The sequence below is a fragment of the Sinocyclocheilus anshuiensis genome, unplaced genomic scaffold, assembly GCF_001515605.1.
Source record: "Sinocyclocheilus anshuiensis isolate Anshui unplaced genomic scaffold, SAMN03320099.WGS_v1.1 scaffold79, whole genome shotgun sequence".
Lineage (NCBI taxonomy): Eukaryota > Metazoa > Chordata > Actinopteri > Cypriniformes > Cyprinidae > Sinocyclocheilus > Sinocyclocheilus anshuiensis.
In genome coordinates, this window is record NW_015548213.1 from 177,480 (window position 1) to 201,490 (window position 24,011).

At 36.9% G+C, this 24,011-nt stretch overlaps 3 protein-coding genes across 3 annotated transcripts in view; 1 reads left to right on the top strand and 2 right to left on the bottom strand.

The window, feature by feature from the left end:
• Positions 1 to 10,031, top strand: part of LOC107653796 (LYR motif-containing protein 4B-like) — a 54,722-nt gene extending 44,691 nt beyond the window's left edge. The window contains exon 3 of the mRNA XM_016440619.1: positions 9,657 to 10,031. Coding sequence (XP_016296105.1) covers positions 9,657 to 9,725 — 69 coding nt within the window. The 3' untranslated portion in view covers positions 9,726 to 10,031. The remainder of the gene's footprint in view (positions 1 to 9,656) is intronic.
• Positions 10,032 to 12,367: 2,336 nt separating this feature from the next.
• On the bottom strand, positions 12,368 to 13,662 carry LOC107653792 (protein phosphatase 1 regulatory subunit 3G-like). Its single transcript, XM_016440614.1, has one exon. It carries the CDS (start codon positions 13,611 to 13,613, stop codon positions 12,792 to 12,794), a length of 822 nt encoding a protein of 273 aa, XP_016296100.1. The 5' UTR covers positions 13,614 to 13,662; the 3' UTR covers positions 12,368 to 12,791.
• A 5,668-nt stretch (positions 13,663 to 19,330) lies between these two features.
• LOC107653797 (cytochrome b5-like) lies at positions 19,331 to 23,933 on the bottom strand. Its single transcript, XM_016440620.1, has 5 exons — positions 23,689 to 23,933; positions 22,804 to 22,932; positions 20,849 to 20,878; positions 20,686 to 20,720; positions 19,331 to 20,431 (listed from the first exon to the last, which is right to left on the bottom strand). Exons 1-5 carry the CDS (start codon positions 23,821 to 23,823, stop codon positions 20,347 to 20,349), a joined length of 414 nt encoding a protein of 137 aa, XP_016296106.1. The 5' UTR covers positions 23,824 to 23,933; the 3' UTR covers positions 19,331 to 20,346.
• Positions 23,934 to 24,011: the final 78 nt, after the last annotated feature.

Genomic DNA, 24,011 nt, shown 5'->3' on the forward strand with positions numbered 1-24,011 from the left:
GAGAGAGACTGGGATTCTGCAGTGTGACATCCCAACAATGGGGTGCCTGCTGCAGCCGCATCAATTAACATGAGGCAGTGGCTGCTGCGCTCTGATTGGCCGAGAGATCTGTCATGTCGCTTTTTCCTCCCACCCTCACAGCTCCGCCTCCACCGCTAGTGGAGGAGCAGGAGGACACGCCCACTGTGAGCAGAGTCTTTCTGTGCATGTGCTGGTGTGTGCAGTGTAGTTTTAGCTGCTGCTGCCCCCTTCTGGAAGAGCCTTAGGCTGTGCACTCCCACACTTACATGCTGTTCACTCATTTACAACCAAATTATTAATTTCTTCCCTATTTTAAAGGGTAATATGCCAGAATGATTGTCCTAAAGGCTAAGCTTGTAAGTGTTCATTGTCTCATTAATTCCTGTAGTTAATGGAGGGCCAAGCCAAAAATGTCTTAACCTTCCTGACTGATATGTTGTATTGTATTGTATTGTAATGTATTGTATATATTTTTTTTAACTGAGCAAGGATTAAAATTACTTTCAATTTTTGCCTTTACTATACTATTACAAATAAATTATGTTCTTTTTGAGCTTGCTATTTAGGGGTCGACCGATATGTGTTTTTCAAGGCCGATGCCGATACCGATTATTACAGATCAAGTAGACTGATAACCGATATTTTGAACCGATATATATGTCTGGTGTAAAAATGAAAATTAATGTCAAAATTAAGAATAACAAGGGCTCTGACAAAAACTGCCTTCCCTGGTTTTGGTTGAGTGTAGTACTCCCACAGTAAACTCTTTATTTTTTGGCAAACAAAGGGTTTAAATGTTTAATATCGGCACCGATAATCGACCAGGCTGATAATCGGTCGACCCCTATCGCTATTTATGAATCACAGTTTCCACAAAAATATGAAGTATAACTGTTACCTCAAGCATGTTTTTAACATGAATAATAATAAGAATGTTTTATTTATTATTATTATTATTATTTTGATCATTTTAGTTTATTTTAGTCAAAATTCCTGTAATTCTGTCGAGACAGGTAGCAAATTTTTTCCTTCTGCTCCTACTGTGAAGTGATATATTGATATGATTTTTCCGTTTGCAGCACCGTTTGAACTGAAAGTTTAGCCTGAATAATAATAAGAATGTTTTATTTATTATTATTATTATTATTGTTATTTTGAACATTTTAGTTTATTTTAGTCAAAATTCCTGTAATTCTGTCGAGACAGGTAGCAAATTTTTTCCTTCTGCTCCTACTGTGAAGTGATATATTGATATGATTTTTCCGTTTGCAGCACCGTTTGAACTGAAAGTTTAGCCTTAACTTCCTACGCTCTGGAATCCAACACTAAAACAACACAGCGCTCTGTAATGCTGACGTAATCCTGAAGACCTTGATTAGCTTGTCCAGGTGTGTTTGATTAGCATGAGAGCTGATCTCTGCAGACCGGCTCAATAGCCCTGTATTAAACTTTCTTATTAGTCATGTCATGATTTATTTGAGCACTCTGAAGCGCCCTCTTTGGCTGCTGTTTGCTCTCTGTGAGGGTGTGGAGTAACGTAAGGCCACGGTTTTCTGAGGAATAATCCATTCACGGATGTCTCTGTCCTTAATGTCATGAAAACACTCACCTGTGGCTCTCTGTGCAGTAAAGCAGCATCCATCATGAAGCTATGCGTAGATTTGCACCATCTGGCCATATTTAGGTTTGGTTCTCAAACGTATAGGACAGCCAGCTGTAATCTCCCAGAATCCCCCATCTTTGACAAACAGGCAGCTGTTGTGCTGTCTTTGAAATTCTGTGAAAACATCTGCCGCCAAACCTACTGGGAGCACATATATAGATGCTGGCTTCCTCAAAGGAGCCTTTAAGAGTGTGTGCTAGTTTAAAGAAGCCAGAGCCGTCATCTAGGATAGACTTGAGGAGTCCGAAGTTGATTTACACATGTGTATTGATTCTCATGTTCTCCTCTTGTAGTCCTCTCACATCAATGTTACTCAATACATTGAACTCTGTTGAGCAAATTCAAACGGCAAAATGATGCACGCAGATCAGTTGTTGTAACGTGACAATCAAAATTCAAACAATTTCAGCCTTGACCTTCCAAAACGCTGCCAACTGGACAAACTGCAACATGTATTAGTATCATGTTACTACTACTACTACTAATACTACTACTACTAATAATAATAATAATAACTAGTAATAATTGAAGTAGTAGTAATGATGGATGATGCCACAGATATTGATATATCTAGAAAGCAGGGTTGCTGATGGCCGATGGCTGATATATTTAAAATAATAATAATAATAATAATAATAATGACTGCAAATAAGAAAAAGGTGGTAGTAGTAGTAGTAAGTGGCATTTATATTGGTATATCTAGAAAGCAAGGTGACTGATAGCCAATAAATGCTGATATATTTAATAAAATGTAATAACTGCAAATAAGATATTATGTTGTGTTATCTTACTTTGCATAATTGTAATAATAATACCATATACTTATATAATAAAATGGTTTTTTTTATTAAATATAATGATTATAATAATGTATAATTTTTTTATTCTTTTCTTTTTTTTTTTGCTAGTTTTGATATTGATATCTAGAAAGCAGGGTGGCTGAAGGCCAATATGATGCGGATATATTTAATAAAACTGACTGCAAATTAGAAAAAAAAACTGTAGCTGTAACGTTACTTTGTATAATTGTAGTAGTAATAATAATAATACATAATAATATTGCTATATACTTATATAATACTATTATTATTATTATATACGCCAAATGAAATAAAATTTTTGCTATTTTTATGGTTTCTTTTTCTTGTTTCTTTTTATTTTATTTTATTTTAATCTGGACCTCAGGATCGGAACCTCAGCAAATATAGATCAAACATAAAATCTGTGAAACATCCAGTGCATCCCAGTTACAGTATATTCAATTTCAGCCAGTGGAATGCTGCTTCTCTAGTCGTATTGAAGGATGTAAACATACTGCGGTAATGTCACATAACCTGCTCAGTTTGTCTTTCATTCATTCGTATGTGTGTTTATGGCAGGTGTTATTTTGAGGTCAGAAGTTCTCGGTCAAATATTGATGACGTTGAGAGAGGGTGTCTGTGCTGGATGAGTTTGCACAGGTGCCTCCCTGGAGTGTGATGTACCCAGCATGCTCTGCTGATGTCAGGCCAAACAGAAAGAGCTGTGATGGCACAGCAGAAACCGGCCCTGAGGAAAGTCAAGAATCACTCCGGCTCTGGCACAGCCGACTCCATGCTGTCCTTTTCACTTTGTCAAGAAAAGCGTCCTCTACACCAGTGTTTCCCAACCTTTTTTTTAGTTGCGGCACCCTTTGGAAATTTTAACAAACTTGTGGCACCCTACAAAATAAATTTTGTCACAATATTTGAATTTCTAACTTCGATATGATAATTTGAAAGAAGACAGAAACAATACTGTACTACATCGATGTTTCCTGTCGGCACAATTTTTGAGCATGAGCGATGAGCATGAACGGTATACGAGTGGAGCGACTGAGCGGATCGCACACACGCATAGAGCGGATAATACGCAGAGCGTCACACCACGTGAAAGTGAAACCTGAGCAGTGACTAATTATTGGCGACATCAGAAATGGATATTATATAATAGATGCTTTTTTGAACATTTTAGCAATTTAAAAATATTAAAAAATGATTTTTTACACGGCACCCTGGATGGGAAACACTGCTCTACACTATATTAAAAACATTCATGTCTGAATATCCATTTTGGCTCAGAGCCAAGGCTGTTCAGAGTCTTGAAAGCATTAAAATATTATTATTCTTGAGTATGTAACAATATTTTCTTAGAGAAAAGCCTTTGCACACTTTCACACTTATGCCCTTCAGAACTTGCCAAAATATGTTTGTTTTTCATTGATATCATTTCCTGATTTGTTTGTTTTTGTTTTGTTTTGCTTTGCTTTGAATTCTTTTGTTGTATTATTTTTGTTTGTTTTTTTGTTGTTGATGATGTTTTTTTGTTGTTGTTGTTGTTTTTTTCATTGTTTGCTTTGTTTTCTGGTTTTGGGAAGTTGCTTTGTTTTCTGTTTGTGTTTTTTGTTGTTGTCATAGGTTGTTTTGTTTTTGTTGTGTTTTTTATATTTTCTGTTTTGGTTTTTGTTTGTTTTGTTTTCTGTTTTGGTTTTTGTTTAGATTTTTTGCTTTGTGTTGTTTTGCTTTGCTTTGCTTTTAAAGGCTTACATTTTTCCCAAATTTGATTCATCACAGTTTCACTCATTTGACATAATAGCGCGGTCATATCAGTTCATAGTGGGGGAGGAAACACAGCATGGGAAGGCTCTGTGTATGTGTTTGGACATGTCCACCGGCAGTCTTGCAAACTGAAAAAAATTAAAAATAAACAAAAAATAGTGTTTTGGGTAAAAATGGGAGTGTGCACTGTAATTATTTTCAAGCTTGAATTTGTAGCCCTTGTGCAATTATTAACTAATGTAGCACACAACACAACACACAACTATAGTGTTTCACCATCACGTGAGAAAAAATTGACAAATTGATTTATCCATGGATGTTCTGTTGTGTTTCTCCTACCCAGAGTAGGGAAAGCTACTTTTAATCTCAAGCAAACTACATAACGATAGATAGATAGATTTTGTACACAGATTGTACTTTTTTTCTGAAGGTATGTGTTAGTGTTTGTGTTAGTGTTAGTGTTGTTTACACCAACAGTTTAGCATCAGTCTGACCTTATACTTACTAAATACTTGACTTAATTCAAACCAGCTGGACGCTTGACTCCTCCGTTTGGCACCTGGATCATAATGCACCTTGCTCCCTCGTCATCCCATCAGTCATCTAGCTGCGCTCCCTCGAGATCCTGTGCTCGTCTGCATCAGTGCCCCGCTCTCCTCTGTTTTAAAGAGAGGTTATGGACAGGAGACACCAGGAGAGTGGCTGAAGTTGACAGATGGTCCGTGTCACAGGGACGCAGGGAATATTTACCGAGGGTCGCCCATGCTCCGAAATGGATCTTAATGTTCATCTTTGCTGAGCCATCACTTTGAAAAATGAACATGTGCAACTCCTTCGCCAACCTTGCATCTTTTCCTTCCGTTCTGGCTTTTGCCGCACGTTCTGGTGCGTCTTCATAACCGATGACTTTCGTGACTCTCTTTGAGACGTCTTTAATAGAGCAGCTGTGTGTTACGTTTAGCCGAAGCATCGGTCAAACACAAAGTGCCGGTGTGGAGGAGGCCGGAGCAGACGGTGCTGCTGTGGACGGGATGGCCTGCAGCGCTCCGGCTGGAATCATTTTGCACTCTGTCAACAAATTTAACACGAGGGAATAATTAGAGAAAGATTATGCTTCTGCTGAGAAATCACAGCTACTGTACAGCCAGTTCTGTTTCATTTTAGGCAGACCTGAGGATACATACATGAGTTCCAACATGATAAATATCTTTACTTGTGACAGATCAATATAAAGGCAAGATTTGTAAGATTTTTGATTGTGATGGAACCTAAAGGAAGCAATTTATTGTATTTTATATAGTGTATGTATGTATTTCCATTTATGCAGCATGAGAGAAAAATATTAAATATCATATAATATAGACAAAATGACGTTTCCAAAACTAAATCATTGTTTTTTATATTGTCATTAAGACTGAAGTAAATTATTTGAAAAACAAAGTCAGTATTTTTTTTTGGAGAAACACAACAGAAAATCCATGGGTGGTATTATTATTATTATATTTTGTAAATGTGTTAAAAATTATTGTTAAAAATATTTAATTAACATCTTATGTAAACATGGAAAATATTTACTTTCTTTTAACATGTATTTTTTTCTACTTACTAATAATAAAAATAATAATAATGTTAATTATTTGTATTTGTGTTAAAACTATTTTGTTGATGACTCATAAAAATACATTTTCTTTCTTTCTTTCAAATGTTGCCTTCCTTCAAATTTTGGACCCCATTACTAAATTCTGTGATAGTATTTAATATTTAACATTTTCAACAATCGGCTGAAAGCAGAAACCGATTCACTTGACTGATTATACTGACAATAGCAGTTCCCTTTTGCATCCAATATTTATTCTGTGAATTTTTAGGAATTTAATTTCAGCAGTTTTGGAACTTCTGTTCCCTTTCAGTCGGTCACTCTCGACGTCACGTCGGATGACCGACGAAATTGGGATCTCGCTTAGACTCTCTAAGCAAGATCCCAATTTCGTCGGTCATCCGACGTGACGTCTCCGTTCCCTCCTTCAGGGAACGAGGGTTACCATACGTAACCGAGACGTTGTTGTTGTTAGTTGTTTCTTCTTTATATCGACATTATTGGCATTTGCCATCTTTCCTGCATTTGCCTCAATCTAAATTTCTGACGACACACCTCTGCTCTCTATATTACTGGTACCAGTATTAGAAAATGAAAAACTCTCATTGTTCGACCATCACTTTTTACATATTCATAAGCAACATTAGACCAGACGTTTTCAAAAGCAGCTCTTTATCAGATACTAATCAAACATTGTCTCTGGCCTTTCTGAGTTACGTGCTCCAGAGATGTGTTGCTCACGTTTCATTCTCAGCAGTTTGACTGATCGTACAGTTTGATCAGCTTGTACTTTCCTGCAGTGTTGGTGATGGATTTTTTCAGACACACACTGTCCTCGTTCATCGTGAAGGCCGCATCTCTGGCCTGACTCTCTGTTCAGTATTGATTTAGCCTGCTACTGGCCTCTATCAGGACCGCTGAAAACATCGACAAACAAAGATTACAACATATTCTTTGGACTTTAGTGCACTTTTCTAACACAATTGCTCTGATATTTTGTGCATATCGAGAGAAAGAGAGATACATACACATATGGAGTGTATGTCAATTAATTCAACATGGAGTTGGAAAGGTATGAGGCATTTGTTTACCCAAAAATTAAAAGTTGCTGATCGTTTACTCAGGCCATCCAAGATGTAGATGAGTTTGTTTCTTCATCAGATTTGGAGAAATGTATTATTCTATCACTTGCTCAGCAATGGATGCTCTGCAGTGAATGGGTGCCGTCAGATTGAGAGTCCAAACAGCTGATAAAAACATCACAATAATCCACAAGTAATCCACACCACTCCAGTCCATCAGTTAATGACTTGTGAAGTGAAAAGCTTCATATTTTTAAGAAACTAATCCATCTTGACATTTTTTAACATTTTAAAATAATAATAATAATAAAATACAAGTCCTCGGCCCATACTAATGTTATGTCCAGTGAAAAAGTAGTGTGGTCTGAATCAGGAGAGAAATAGGCACAGATCAAGCACTGTTTACAAGCCAGAACAGATCTAAACATATCTGTGGGTGGATTTTGATGTGAGAGGACAACAGGAGATGGACTTTTTCACTGGAGGAAGTAGGGATGCACTGAAATTTCAGCCACCGAAAATGATCGGCCAAAAATGGCATTTTTGGTTTTCGGACGAAAATAAGAACCGAAAAAATATGGCACACCGCCCAGCAGTGTTAGGCCCCGATCAGACCCGACACGTTTTTTTTGCAGTGAGAGGTACCTTTTTAAAATGTTTTTCTATTGGCAGTGAGTGCTTTGTGTGCTGTTTATGCGCCCTGGCGTTTTAAGCCCCGGTCAGACAGAACTAATATGTCAGTTTATTAACAGTAAAAAATATTCTAGTGCACTCGCGCTATCCACCTTTTTCTTCCTGTAAGAGTGGGTCTGGCCATTTGTACATTGTATGGGTCTGGCTTCCGGTTTTTCTGAATTAAAAAAAGTTAAACAAAAAAAAGGTTGTGCGGTGCACCTCACGTTTTCAAACCTGAAAAATGATCGGGGCCTTAGGTTTCAGACGTCGTCACTGCGTGGTGTGACACTCCGCTCAATATTCCGCTCTATGAATGTGCATTCTGCTCATGCTCACCGGAAAAAGCAAAAACCGTTCAAATAACTCACAGACAGGAAATTTCTATGTAGTATCCACCTTTTTCTTCAACGCGGAAGTAAGCCTATGGGTGAGACTTCCGGTTCATTAGCCTTCTCATATAACGAGAAGAATAACAACGTGCAGTTAAAGGTAAAACTGTTTGCACTACAAACCAGTGTGTTCATAATTAAGATAATACATAAAAATAATATGGTAAGACACACCCATTTTCAATATCAAGCCACAAAAGGAGCGGTTCTCTACAGCTAAAAATAACTGGACGCGGATGAGACCGGAAGCTAGACCCATAGAATTTACAAATGGCCGCGCCCATTTTTACGGTAAGAAAAAGGTGGATACTTGTTCCTGTTTGCAATAGCGCTACTGTGCTGTAACATGGCAACGCTGGTAAAATGAGGCTGCCCTCTTGTTCACTGATCTGCCCCCCGCTATGCTCTGCTCACATGCTCTGATAATAATAGCTTTCTAGGACTATACATTATTTGGATAATTAGTCAAAAAAAACAGTTATGATGTTTTTATCAGCTGTTTGGACTCATTCACTGCAGAGGATCCATTGGTTTTTTACATTTCTCCAAATCTGTTCTGATGAAGAAACAAACTCATCTACATCCTGGATGGCCTCAGGGTGAATTAGTCCTTTAATATTTTATTTCTCAAAAATAAAAGTGCCAAGCAAAACCAAGAAGGGATTTTTGCAAGGGATTTTTCTTAAGTGTGAAGGATATTTTAGTAATGTAACAAACCCTTTTTTTTTTTGTTTTTTTTTTTTGAAGAGAGTGATTTCTCAGGCAGCGCAACTTATTATATTTTGTTAAATTTTGATAAAAATGTTTTTTGTTTTTTTTTAGAATACAATAAGATGAATGTGCATCAGAATGTATAAATATAAAATAAATAATTGTATGAGAACCAAATAATGTCAAATGAGCAAAGATATTATTGGTCTTCTGATATTGTGTTAGTGGTGCAATTTTTTGTTGGTAAAATTGAGATTTGATCATTAAAATTTGCCAAATAAAACCTTCAATTGACTTTTCTTTTGATAAAAGTCCTGTCTTTAATCTATAAATGAATTAGTCATTGAAAAGTTCTCTCTGACAAACAAGAAACCAGTCATGAGACTGTGTACGTAATATGGGACGTTTATTTATTTAATACTGTAAATACAGTGTTAAACATATATGTGACCCTGGAGCACAAAAGCAGTCTTAAGTCGCTGGGGTATATTTGTAGCAATAGCCAACAATACATTGTATGGGTCAAAATTATCAATATTTCTTTTATGCCAAAAATCATTAGGATATTAAGTAAAGATCATGTTCCATGAAGATATTTTGTAAATTTCTTGCCGTAAATATATCAAAACTTAATTTTTGATTAGTAATATGCATTGCTAAGAACTTCATTTGGACAACTTTAAAGGCGATTTTCTCAATATTTAGATTTTTTTGCACCCTCAGATTCCAGATCTTCAAATAGTTGTATCTCGTCCAAATATTGTCCTATCCATACATCAATGGAAAGCTTATTTATTCAGCTTTTTCAGATGTATAAATCTCAATTTAAAAAAATTGACCCTTATGACTGGTTTTGTGCTCCAGGGTCACATTTAAATCTTACTGCTTTTTTAACTTTGTCAACTCTCGGAATTCGACATGATCTCTGTCCTTTGTCCACAGGTGTGCATAGGGAAGATGTTTGCGATCCAGAAGACGGTCGTTGAACAGGAGGAAAAGAAGAGCGATTGATGTGGCGTTGGAGCGACGGTCAGGTGTTCTCTGGCTGTGCAGGACTGTTGCGGGGTCGAGGGTCTTCATGTTTCCTCTTCAAACATCTGCATCAGGGTCGATCCCACGTCCACTCCTGTTTACGCACTCATTTAAGATTCTGTGTGCCATGAAATTATATATAATTGTACATAATGTAGTATTTTTCATGCTTTTGTGGTTTACATGTTACAATAAATCCATGTCAGCTGCATTCGCTTGTGTGGGTTTTCTGAGTAAATGGCTGTTTTCATTGATCTGTTCCTTAAAGGTTGGTTTCACAGAGGGTAAAGGTGTCTGACAAGGCCAAACGGTTAAAAATAGCTCATTCTGTTAGTTTTCAGTCAGCGATGGCCTAGTAAAAGGTGAAAGGTATAAAGATCACATTACCAGAGTGTATAGCAAAAGCAAGCAGTTTTGTTAAAAGTCTTATGCTCGTGGCCTAAAATTCTAAGTGCATCACGTAAACAGAGATCTAAATGAAATTACATGAATTCATGCGGCAGATACCGTTGACAGAAGCACTTGCATTAATCAATACAGTGTTAAAGAGAGTTGTATTTGGACATTTATTTCATTGTGATATTAAAGTAACATATCAAAAAAGAGTATAATAATTTGTAGTCATTATATTCTTAAATTTATATATATTTGTTCAAATATTTCAGTATTTTTTCATCAAGTTTACTATTAGTTTTGCTACTTAAATATTCATATTCCCATAAGATGTAATGCATTTGCCCAACTTATGGTACATATTATACCTTCGTCTTTTAAATGGACAAAACCTTTATTCCTGTACACTGTATGTAATATTGTCTTGCAACCAAATCTTACATAATTAGCATCTGATCTATATTTACTTGAGCTGTTTTATTTACAAATCTGGAACGTCAGCCTTGATATCCATTTCACATCCACAATGTTTGTTTTTCTATTTTCAGTTTTGCTTTGGTTTGTATTACATTGACTGTGCAGATATGCAAATGAAAATGAAAAACATGCACACTATATATCCAAAGATATTTTAATTGCTTCTCAATGGTTGTCATTTCATCCTGGTACTGTTGTGTCACAAGTCGGGGAAAAAAAAGGAAATGGTTGCACACAGTAACATTACAAAACTGCATTGTGCTGCACTTTGTCAAGCATCATTTGCTGAGTATAATCCCAGCCGCTAAATGAAATCACTTCTGCATTCGTGAAGAATATTTGCATATTGCAAAACAGAAGACCTTCGTCCCTCTGCATTGCTCGTAGTCAAACAGATGCATAGAGCATACAACGCTCTGAGAAACTGCAGCAAAGCTGGACTTTGGTTTAAATGACAGATAGTTTATCTCATATGTGTACATATAGACTTATTACAGACCTGCTTTACTTTCAACACAGCCGATCTCTGAGAGAACTCTAAACATTTCGTTTGAATGTCTTCCATCACTTTATTCTATGGAAGCTTGTTTCCGCCACGGGACAAAAATAATAATAATAATAATAATAAAGGTAATTGCAATTGCTTTTTTTAATCTCACATTTAAGAGGAAAAAAAGGTAGAATTGCAAGATATAAACTTGCAATTATGATAAAAAAGTATTTTTTTAATGAACTGTTTTATTTTTATTCCGTGGCAGGAAAAAAGTCAGAATTGCAAGATAAACGTCAGAATTCTGAATTTTTCCCAAAATTATGAGTTAACAAATGTCATTGATGAATACTCTCAGATCAAACTACATTTATTTGTCCCAAATGGAACTGCTGATTGTCCATAATTCATTGCTGTATTATGTTCTCAGTGATTAAGCCTCTTCATTCCAAAGAACTTCAGTGTCAGTGCATGAGCCATGATAGAAACAACACATTTTGCATTATTAATAAATGGCTTGACTCATTTGTGAAGGAAAACCAGCATAAAGTAATGTGTGTGATTCCCTGCATCATTTCAGTATACAACAAAGTCAATTCTTTCATCATTTACTCATCCTCATGTCATTTCAATTTGTATGACTTTCTTTCTTCTGTGGAACACGAAAGGAGATGTTTGGGAGAATGTCCACGCTGCTCTTTTCCATTCAACAAAAACACATTGCAGCCTAGAGGGGCTGTCAAGCTTCAAAAGGGACAAAAAACAACAACATAAAGTATAGTATAAAGTCTTTGTGTGAGTAAAAGCTTCCCCTCCTCCATAGCTCCCATATCTGATTTGCATAGTCAAAAGTGTCATTTCATTGGTTCTATGTGTCTCAAGGCATATCGCCATGCTTTTGAATGGTCTGAACCGAAGGCAAATGTATGGAAGCTTGGTTCTGCTACAGCATTAAACAAAATTGATAAATGAATAAAAAGGTAATTGGGACTTTTTGTCTCACAATTCTGACTTTTTTCTCTCTCAGAAAAACTCTTGAGTTCTGAGGAAAAAAAAGTTATAACTGCAAGACGTAAACTCAGAATCCCCCCCCCCATTTTTTTCACAGAATAAAACACAAAAAAGGAATAATAATTGCAACTTGACAATTATGACTTTTCTTCTTAGAACTGCAAGTTCACATCTCACAATTCTGAGTTTTCTGAAAGTTTATGAAAGTCTGATTTGTGAGATAAAAAGTCACTTTTTGTTTTTATTTTTATTTTTTGTTCCTATGACAGAACAGGCTTCAATTCAAATGTGACATGACTGCAGAAGCAAGATTTTTGGCAAGTAATAACTTTCAAATTATAAAAGTATGTGATATTAGAATTTTAGAACATAACGGACAGGACATATGGACCACATTTATGGCATATTTTTGGGGCTCAACAAACCTCATCCACTTATAAGAGCAGCTTGGACATTCTGCAAAATATCTTTCCACGAAAGAAACAACATCAAACGGGTTTGGAACAACATGAGGGTGACTAAATGATGAAGGAAATGTAATTTTTGGTAAACTCTTTCTAGGACATGTCAATCCACTGCATATATCCTTCGGCCTTGAGCGCTGAAGCCTCTTTGACGACAGTAACAGTGCTCGGTGAAACGCGCAATGAATCCTTGCGTAAAAGCGCACCACTTCATATCGCGTGGAAAGCCGCGGTCTCGCTGGATGACGAGCTGTGGTACTTCAGGGAATAGTTCATCCCATCGTTGTTGTCCCAGAACTCAGAGTTATCGTCCCTCATGTACACGGCGAAATGCACAGCAGCGCTCGGACCTAAGAAAGGAGGCGTGTACATGGTGAAGGAGAAGCGCTCTCCGCGCGTCTTGTGCTCTGTGGGCACGGGGATGGCTTGCGCATCCACGAACGACAGCCAGTCGTTGAAAGTATACCTGACCCCGACCTCTCTCCCACCCATCGCCCGTATGATCCCACGGACATCAAACTGCGTGACCGTGACGCTTTCCAGCGCGACGCGGCAGCGCGTCAGCCGCGTCTCCAAGTCACCGGAGTCCACGGGCGTCTTGAACGCCGGGACCAGATAGTCCAGAGCCAGAGTGGACTTGATGTTCACGCACAAGTCATCCATGAACTCCCGGTCCTTGTGGAGAGGGAAGCTCTTCAGCCTGGTGAAGACTTTGGCTGGAATCTGAGGATCTTCGCTGGTGCTGAAGTGCTTGACGCTCGCCAGATTCAAGCCGAGCGCGTCCGCGAACTTCACGCGTTTCCTGCAGTTCTGGGAGATCTGGTGGAACAGGTTCGCCTGCTCTGGATACGCAGGTAAGGACTTGGCTCTTCTCCTGTCTTTCAGGTACTCGGGTATCTCCTCGGGTTGAAGATCATCATCGGAGTCCAGTCCGTTCTCCATCTGCTCCTCGTTCATTGTGTCCATCATTCCAGGTTTGTAATCTCCAATGACAGAACGTGTCATTCCAGGAGAATCACTCCAGAGGCGCATTTATGCGCGGTCCTACATTGGTGGTTTGTCTAGTAATCAGTTACAAGCTGGTTACGCCCACCGCTGCTGTATACTACACAGATAAACGGAGTGAATTCAGTGGGTCAGAGAGAGAGAGAGATCAACATGAGCCTCTACACACACTTATTCAGGCTTTTTTTGGGGGGGGAATCATTGGCTATAAAAATTGTTTGTTTTGTGCCATAAATGATTGAGCTCATTTGTTCCCCAGTATATAATATAATAATTACAGCATTACAGTACTTTAATTTATTTATAACACAATTTATAAATAAATAAATAAATAATTTAAAACATTTAAAACATTTCTAAATTATAGCATGACAGTGCTTTTGCCTAAATAAATAAATAAGTACATGCAGTAATGTTAAAAATGTATAGTGTAATGTGTTATCTAATTCACTGACCATCTCAGGAATATCCTTGTTACGTATCCGGTCCATGAACTTCCGTCTGCTAGCCATCAGAGGTCACCCTTTCCATTTCATTGACTCTCGCACTACACACTGTTGCATATCACCCTGGACTACATATCCCATCATTCATTGCACTGATTGCACACAGCACTGATTGCACACAGCTGTATCATATCACTCACTCACTATTTAACACTCAATCTCACTCCTTTGAAACGGCCGAGTATTGTATGTGCTTATCGCCAGCAGTGATAGCTACTTTACAGAGCCCTCGTTAGTTTCCCAGTCCTAGCCTAGTCTTGCCCTGTCTGAAAACTTTGCCTGTTTTCCTGGATTTATCCCTCTAGTCTCGCCCTTTTGATTCTGTTCGCCGATCGTCGACCTACGCTAGCCCGGAGTTTAGTGAACCACAAGCTCCGGGATATTAAAGTTCACTGATCGCTACTCCGGTGATGCAACCCGCTCGTGAAATTCAAGTCTAGTCACAGCTGATCATCATGAGTCAAGTCTAGTCACAGCTGATCATCATGAGTCAAGTCTAGTCACAGCTGATCATCATGAGTCAAGTCTAGTCACAGCTGATCATCATGAGTCAAGTCTAGTCACAGCTGATCATCATGAGTCAAGTCTAGTCACAGCTGATCATCATGAGTCAAGTCTAGTCACAGCTGATCATCATGAGTCAAGTCTAGTCACAGCTGATCATCATGAGTCAAGTCTAGTCACAGCTGATCATCATGAGTCAAGTCTAGTCACAGCTGATCATCATGAGTCAAGTCTAGTCACAGCTGATCATCATGAGTCAAGTCTAGTCACAGCTGATCATCATGAGTCAAGTCTAGTCACAGCTGATCATCATGAGTCAAGTCTAGTCACAGCTGATCATCATGAGTCAAGTCTAGTCACAGCTGATCATCATGAGTCAAGTCTAGTCACAGCTGATCATCATGAGTCAAGTCTAGTCACAGCTGATCATCATGAGTCAAGTCTAGTCACAGCTGATCATCATGAGTCAAGTCTAGTCACAGCTGATCATCATGAGTCAAGTCTAGTCACAGCTGATCATCATGAGTCAAGTCTAGTCACAGCTGATCATCATGAGTCAAGTCTAGTCACAGCTGATCATCATGAGTCAAGTCTAGTCACAGCTGATCATCATGAGTCAAGTCTAGTCACAGCTGATCATCATGAGTCAAGTCTAGTCACAGCTGATCATCATGAGTCAAGTCTAGTCACAGCTGATCATCATGAGTCAAGTCTAGTCACAGCTGATCATCATGAGTCAAGTCTAGTCACAGCTGATCATCATGAGTCAAGTCTAGTCACAGCTGATCATCATGAGTCAAGTCTAGTCACAGCTGATCATCATGAGTCAAGTCTAGTCACAGCTGATCATCATGAGTCAAGTCTAGTCACAGCTGATCATCATGAGTCAAGTCTAGTCACAGCTGATCATCATGAGTCAAGTCTAGTCACAGCTGATCATCATGAGTCAAGTCTAGTCACAGCTGATCTTCATGAGGCAAGTCAGGTCGCAGTTGATCGTCATGAGTCGAGTCAAGTCAAGTCCAGTCAAGTCTCATCTGATCTGCCAGAGCCTCGTCACATCTCAGCTGTTCATCCAGAGCCTCGTCACGTCTCCGTACAGAGCCCTCGTTAGTTTCCCAGTCCTAGCCTAGTCTTGCCCTGTCTGTGTTCTTGGTTTCTGATCTTTGCCTGTTTTCCTGGATTTATCCCTCCAGTCTCGCCCTTTTGATTCTGTTCGCCAATCGTTGACCTACGCTAGCCCTAGGATTATTCTTGTGTCTTGCCTGCCATATACCTGTTTGCCATTGTTCGACCCTGCCTGTGTTTCTGACCTCTTCTGCTTTAAATAAAAGCTTGCACATGGATCCGCACGTCTCACGTCTTGTCAGCCCCGTAACAATCCTAGCTCATACCCTAAATATACAATAAATACATCTTTAATATACTCCAAAATATATTTGGGTGAAAATAAATATTTACTATATTTACAAATAATGAAAAACATTTTCCTCAATATAACATGAACGTACTTTATATTTAATAAATAAAAGTACATTCTATGTGAAGTTTTTAATTGACCTATTCAGCCACTCTTTTCTGTAGATTTCATTGCTCTGCGTTCCAAGAGTTTTTATATACAGTATAACAGCTCTGGGATTCCTCACACTTTCACTTGCTGTTGTGTGTATGTGTGTGTGGAAATTGTCTGTTTTCTTTCACTCAATGGTCACTCAGAGCATGCTGTTCCAGAGCTGTGCGCTGCTTGTGACATATGTAATATAAGTTACTATTAACGTCTTGTTTATTGAAGAACACATTCACAATCATGCCTTTGGTCTGAATATCACCATGGCTGTGATTACCTGCGGCACTCAGTCAACTCAGTCAAGACCTACGAGAAATGGACATTCGGTAAAAGTGCTTTAAAAGGAAACGTTTAAACAGTTGCTGGAAACGGGCAACAGGTTTCTGCGCAGATGTAACCAGCAAAAATGTAAACGGGCTACAAAGTGTCCATATGTGGCTCTGTGTCAGTACAGCAGCTCTGGCTGCTGTCCCATCTAATGTCCGCAGGTCAGTGAGATTTTCAAAACACGCTGTTATCACAGACAAAACAAACACACTGTTGCAACACCATTAATGTCCAGCTAACACGAGTTCACAGATGCACTTGACCTAATACGGCTTTTGATTTACATGTTTACATGGACTGAGCATTGTGTAAAGCCATAGTCCAACAGCAGTTTAAATGTTATTACAGGCTGAAAGCACAATACATGATGTGATGAGCAAGGTTGGGCAAAGATACATCAAAATGTATTTTAAAATAAAATACCAAATACCTTAACTTTGAGTGTATCAAAATAAACTGCAAAATACAGCAGCCACACCATGTATCAAAATAAACTACTGTATTTTTGTGTTTTAAAAATACTAAAAAAATACTTTTACAAGGGAGCATGATATTTCTTCGCAAACCTTCCATCAATTGGCCTATTTGATCTATCTCTTCACCATATTACACTCAGCAACAGCTTTTCTTTGCCCGAGTCGTGCAATAAATCTGACATAAGCAACCAGTTAACAGATCAATATTCATTCCAGATGAAGGTTAGTTTTAAAGTAACCAACAGTTTAATGTTTAACTGTTTGCGAATGACACATAATTGTATCCTAATTTAGTTACATGATGTTTGGTAACAAAAGGCTTACCTTGCATCAGCAACACTGACTCAATGACAAACAAGGCATCCAGAAGAAGACAACTGAAGGCTCCTGTATTCATAGCAACTAGTTTCTAACTAATTAATCATTTGATTGTTGATCAAATATACTAATATATTATGTGCCAGGCAGTCATTCATGCAATGGTATGCAAACTCATGATCCTACTTCAATTAGGGTGCAATATTCAGCAGTCAAATATTTATTTATCAATCATTGGAAGCCTATTTGGAAGATGAAAACAAACATTTTAGCATTTCAACAATTATTAAATGATCAATGTGTTTTGATTTTAAATGTAGTCAGGGACGTAATCAGAAAGTAGCAACAGAACTTGTCAAGGAGTATTAACCCAACTCAGACCACTGAATCTATTGAGAGCCATAGAGGTATAGAGGACACATACACATTAATAGTGTCTAACAACAAGTCTGGGCAAACTACTGAGAAGGCACCAATCAGAGGCCGCATTTTTATGATGTCATCATGTAGACTTAGTATTTTTACAGTATTTTAAAAATATGAAGCCATTTCCATCAACCCTATCAAATACAAATAACAAAATCCTATTTTACATTTGAAATACATGTATCATAAATACTGCCCATCCCTGATGATGAGGACTTAGGATATTTAATAATCAAAATAAAATCTGATATTTAATATCAGCATATATTCTAAGTTGTTTTAACTGTAACACTTGGACAGAAGAGTCACAACAATTACCACATCAGATCCAAACAAGGAATATGAAACAAGGTTTTTGCAATGAGGTACTTCACCAGCAGATGTCAGTGTTGTAACATTTCTTGACTGCCAAAGGTCTAACATAAATATGGTGAGATCAAAACTATTTCACACTTCTGAATGTCACTCCAATGGACAACAAAATATCAAACTAGATATCTGCGCTTAAAGCGAAGTTCATTCAAAAATGAAAATTTGCTGAAAATGTACTCATGCTCAGGCCATCCAATAGATGATTGTTATAGATGATGTATATATAGATGTTTCTTGATAGCTTGACAGATTTGGAGAAATGTAGCATTGCATCAGTGTCTCAGCAATGGATGCTCTGCAGTGAATGGGTGCCGTCAGAATGAGAGTCCAAACAGCTGATAAAAACATCACAATAATCCACACCACTCCAGTCCATCAGTTAATGTCTTGAGAAGCAAAAAGCTGCGTCTTTGTAAGAAACAAATCCACAATTCTGATGTTTTTAACTTTAAACCATTGCTTCTGGCCAAAATATGACTCCGTAATCCTTAATAACGCTTCCTCCAGTGAAAAAGTCATCTGGTCTGAGAGACATATGCACAGATCAAGCACCGTTTACAAGTGAGAACAGTTCCAAACCATTCTAAACAAATGTGTGGGTGTATTTTTATGTGAGAGACAACAGGAGATGGACCTATTCACTGGAGGAAACGTCGTTATGGATAATGTTTTAAAACACCTTAATGATGGAGTTGTTTCTTGCAAACATGCAGTTCGGCAAATTTTCATTTTTGGGTGAACTATTCCTTAAAATGCTGCTTCTCCGAGCTAGCTTAACATTTCTGAGCCATTCACCAACAGGTGATTTTTAGCTCATGCATGAAGTCAGTTCTTCTTGAGTTTACACAGGTGTACTTCATTACATTAACTATGGACACGATCCATGTGCGTTTCACAACTAGAAACATCATAATCTCATGTTTTATCATTTATAATTAACTTTTTCAATTATGAAATGTTTTGCTTGGAAAGTGGTCTTGTTCCATCTTTATGTTATATAATAAAATGCCTTTCATTCCTATTGTGTCTTATTTTAAATGCAGGACCACTGTACATACACATCTGAAATAAGTTTCCCGAAAATCACATAATCAGTTTCTTTGTTTATTGGGACACAATAGACCTTCTCTCAGCCGTTAGCATTAGTGTGGAGAAGCACTGAAACAGCAATGAACACACACTGTAAACATCTGGAAGGATGTTTCTATGGGAAAGCTGCATGTATCTTATATCAAGTATATTACATTCATTTTAGTTAAAGAAAAAAAAAAGGGAATGTATAAGCACCGTTTATGGTGGTACATTGATATGCATTTAAATGGTACATCAATGTGTAACCGACAGCCAAAAATACGATTCTAACCGTGTTGCTCTTCACTACAGATAATAACATGTGGTGACTTCTAGCTGATTGTCTAAGCACATAATGAGATTTTTGGTTAGGTTGTGTACAATCACATGTTGAACATGTCCTGTTCATATTTCACCCCAAATTCAAAAGAAAAATATGAAATAGTTTTGCATAGAATATAGAAAGATATTTTATGACAATTAAACTAAATCCCTTCCCACTCTCATTATGATCATGCAAAATAAGTGTATGACCCTACAAATAATCTTCACTTAATGTTTCTGCAAAATCTAATTTCTATTTTTTGGAACTTTTGATTTTGGGGATAAATATGCATATCATCAGATTCACTCTGCTAGCAATCAATAATTTTGCAGAATATCCAGTGAATCTGTCAGAATTGGCATATTTATGACTACTTAATTACCAGATTTTTTTTTTTAAATAAACAGTTACATCTGGCATTTTATTAATTCTCTTGTTAAGAATTTGTACATTTGTATCATTTCTCTCTGGTCCAAGTACAAACAACTTGCAATGACATGAAGATTAACAATATTTGAAGCGAAACTAAATTATTTCTATGAGGAACAAAATGTTGTCTTTATGTATGTGATAATATTCAGGACATTTAAACTGAATAAATGGTATACAGTATTACACAACAGAAAACAATTAGACAATGAAAACTTCATCTTTAGTATGCATATTTATAATGCTAGATCTAAAATATCCTTTGATATATCATAAAAACATCTGCATATATCAGTATTTAAATCTCAAGGGATATGTGACAATAAACATTGAAACTAACACAAAAGTTGCCTTCATTAGTAGAATCTTTATGGTAATGGAAAAACCTGAAATGGATTATGGGTACTGTAGTTGTAGGCAGAGCGAGAGAAACATCCCATCATGCCTCCTCTGCCATGTATATACGGTACATCAACGTGACGATTACTGCGGCGACAGCAGGTATCAACCAGTTTGACCACCAGCTGGAACAAGAGACCCAGTGGAAGGTTTGGAACAAAGCACTTGGTAATTAACTTGAATTATTCATTGGAATCTTGCTGTTTCTGTACTACAATGGAAAGTTTCAAGTGAAATTAAGAGAAAACAAACTTGCACTCAAACAACACAAGTTACAGCATCCACATTTCTTAAAAATGTCTCAAAACATTTAGCTTTGTGTGTGTTGTTTGGTTGGGTTATTCTTAGGCATAGCATTTGGTCGTTCACTTGAACTTACCTTGTGCCTTCTTGTACGGTCGTTACAAGTGATTCCTATTAAACAGAAAACCAAAGAGCGTGTTTAGGTGTTTCCACACAATGCAAGTCCAAAACAAAGACACTGCAGAGTTTGTTAAAATCATAAGCATGGAAAAAAACGGTTTGAAAAATGAATTACGTACTGGTGGTTTGGCAAGCTTGTCCCTGTCATCCTGCGAGACATGCAGAGGAGAGGCATGAATAAAAATAGCACAGGCTTTTTCACACACTGACATTTTATCAACAAAGCAAATTAATTAGCATGTCCTACCGAGCACACAGTGACTAAAACCTATAAATCGGCTTTACAGTGGTTGTCAAAATAACTACTAATCAGGCCTGAGCAAAATTCACAATGCATATGTATTTTATATAGCCATCCATAGTGTGTAAATATATATTTACATTACTGTTCAGTCTATTTTATGTTTTGTGCTAACCAAGGCTGCATGTATTTGATGATAAATACAGTAAAAGCAGTAATATTCTGAAATATTATTACAATTTATAGTAACTATTTTCTATGTGAATATATGGTAAAATGTAATTTATTCCTGTGATTTCCAGCATCATTACTCCAGTCTTCAGTGTCACATGATCTTCAGAAATCATTCTAATATGCTGATTTGCTGCTCAATAAACTTTTCTGATTATTATAAATATGTTGAAAACAGATCTCTTTTTTTCAGATTCTTTGATGAATAGAAAAGTTCAAAAGAGTTCAAAAGAACAGCATTTATTTGGAATAAAAAATCTTCTGAAATATCATAAACGTTTAATTGTCACTTTTGATTAATACAGCAATTAAAGTATTTTAAAATTAGTGCTGTCAAACGATTAATCGCATCCAAAATAAGTTTTTGTTTATATAATATATGTGTGTGTACTGTGTTTATTTATTATGTACTGTATATATAAACACACATTCAAACAGTATATATTTAGAAATTATTTACATGTATATACATTTATATATTTATATTATATATAAATATATTTATTATATAAACAAAATTTTTCTTAAATATATACATGCATGTGTTTGTATTTGTATATACATAATAAATACACACAGTATACACATATATATTATGTAAACAAAAACTAAATATATTAGGATTCAAGTAATCTAATAAATTATATATGTGTGTGTGTGTGTTTACATTTCTATACGTTGTATTTCAAACAATTATTACTATTATTATTAACATTAATATCATGTGTCAAAAAAAAAAAAAAAAGATTTTTATTTATTTATTTATTTATTTATTTTTACATAATTTACCAAATATATATTTAAATAAGTATTTAGTCCTATGAATTTCTTTCTATTTTAATTCTACTTCTTTAAATCTGAATTACTGTTCTGCACGAAAGGTGCACAGCCCTGCTCCATTCCTGTCACAGAAACTGTCTGATAGTATCTGTGCTGAATCCGGCAGCATTACAGATCCTCCGATAGAAATAAAAATGGCTTCCAGGTTACTGATAGTATCTCAAGCCTCTGTGTGTCTATGAAAACATCTCGGATTTCATGAGATGCAACTATGAATCAACAGGTCTGATGTTGTCCAGGATGAGAAATCAAGACTGTTGTTGGATCATTCCCAGATATCTCAGGGGGATTGAGAAGTCTGTTATTTTGATGGTGTGTATGTGTGTGGGAGTTTGTGTGTGTGTGTGTGTGTGTGTGTGTGTTTAATCACATAGGTTCCTATTGGCATCCATTGGTGTGATGGCATAACTTCACTGAAACTATAAATCGATAATGACTTAATGACTATTCATGCCTTTTTGTATGCCAGCGCTGGCTGATGGCTGCAAAGCAACATGTGCAAAACAGACTTTGAAAAACATGCAAGGTGCAATTTAAAATTACACCAACTGAGAGCTGTCTAGCTTTTGAGTTTTGTTTTTTTTTCTATTTTCATAAGAGTAGAAATAGTGCATATTGTGGATAAATGTTTGAATGTATTTCTCAGAAAGCCCACAGGAACTTCATCAGCTGTGTTTGCCACTATCTGATGTGTTAATGCTGTATCAAAAGGCCTTCTTCACACTATTGCTCAACAGTAATACTGCGTTCTGGCAGACTTACAGGATGCAGCTCTCCTATGCTCATAGAGCTGGCCATCTCACGTGCATCTGTCGAGTGGCCGACATCTTCAAAGCTCTCTGTGGCATCTCCACCCGCCTGCTCTCGCAGCACCTCCTCTCCACCCGGGTGCTGTGGACACCAGCAAATACATCAGATCATCAAGTTTAAAGCAAACCCACTGATGCGTATTGCTTACTTATAATACCCTTTTGACCTTTGAAAAATATTGCCTAGGAAATTATCAGTTGATTTAAGTGTCAACAGTGCACTGAGTCATGCAACTTAAAATACCTTGTGTGCATTTTTAGATCTAGCAAGAGTAATGTTACTAGATTAAGTAGTTCTCTAGATTTAGATAATATGGAAAGAGGTGAAAAGTTAGGTTAGGGTGGTTATATAATTACTACAGCAAGGTAGTGTGTGATGCAACTATTGCTTCCATTCACATAAACCTCATCAATAGTAATCAAAAATAACTGTGCATTTGATCTTTAAACGAGTTATATTAGGTTTTATTAAATACATTTCTACATGGTTAATGCACTAATGCTAATTCCACACTTCACACTTTAATTGCCAACTGTTGTAATCTTTTCGGTCCAACTTTGAGGGCACTTGGCAAAGGTCACTCCATTCAATTCTTACTTTTCAAACTTTTGTACTAGGCGTTTTTAAATGTATTCGCTTATAAAAAATAATAAAAAATAAAAATAAAAAAACTCTATGCATTATGTATATTTCATTCTAGTGCAACGGTGCTTTGCTTGTTTACACAATGCCGTGCATACACGTAATGCGTGCATTACACAATTCCAAAGCGACAATACCATAATGCGAATATTTTTGGCACCAAGCTGAACATTTGAGAATTGCTTTAAAACTCACCGCCTCGAGAAACTTTGTGACGTCGTACACTTTATTATGAATGATAATCCATGTGCTTTTAAAAGAGTTCCGTTCCTCCACCTCTGACAATCGATAATATTTAACACCCGTTCCGTCTGTTTCGTTGGTTTCCATTTATTTGTTTAAATGCGTGTTATTTGTGAGGAAGGTTACAAAAACTCTCCAAAAGTTCCCTCACGTACTTCAATACTGACCAGCAACAATTGTATTTCCCAACTCGCCAGGCAACGCCCATTCCGCTCAGGGCGAAATCTGATTGGACGATATCACGCTTGGGTTGCCTAGCGTGTCTGTTTTGATTG

What these genes read in the sequence shown, in the direction of transcription:
- LOC107653792 (XM_016440614.1), bottom strand. Translation starts at nt 13,613, where the DNA reads ATGCGCCTCTGGAGTGATTCTCCTGGAATGACACGTTCTGTCATTGGA.
- LOC107653797 (XM_016440620.1), bottom strand. Translation starts at nt 23,823, where the DNA reads ATGGAAACCAACGAAACAGACGGAACGGGTGTTAAATATTATCGATTG. An exon ending in TCACAAAGTTTCTCGAGGCG is followed by an intron (nt 22,933 to 23,688) that starts GTGAGTTTTAAA and finishes TGGTGTCCACAG; the next exon opens with CACCCGGGTGGAGAGGAGGT. An exon ending in GCATAGGAGAGCTGCATCCT is followed by an intron (nt 20,879 to 22,803) that starts GTAAGTCTGCCA and finishes CATGTCTCGCAG; the next exon opens with GATGACAGGGACAAGCTTGC.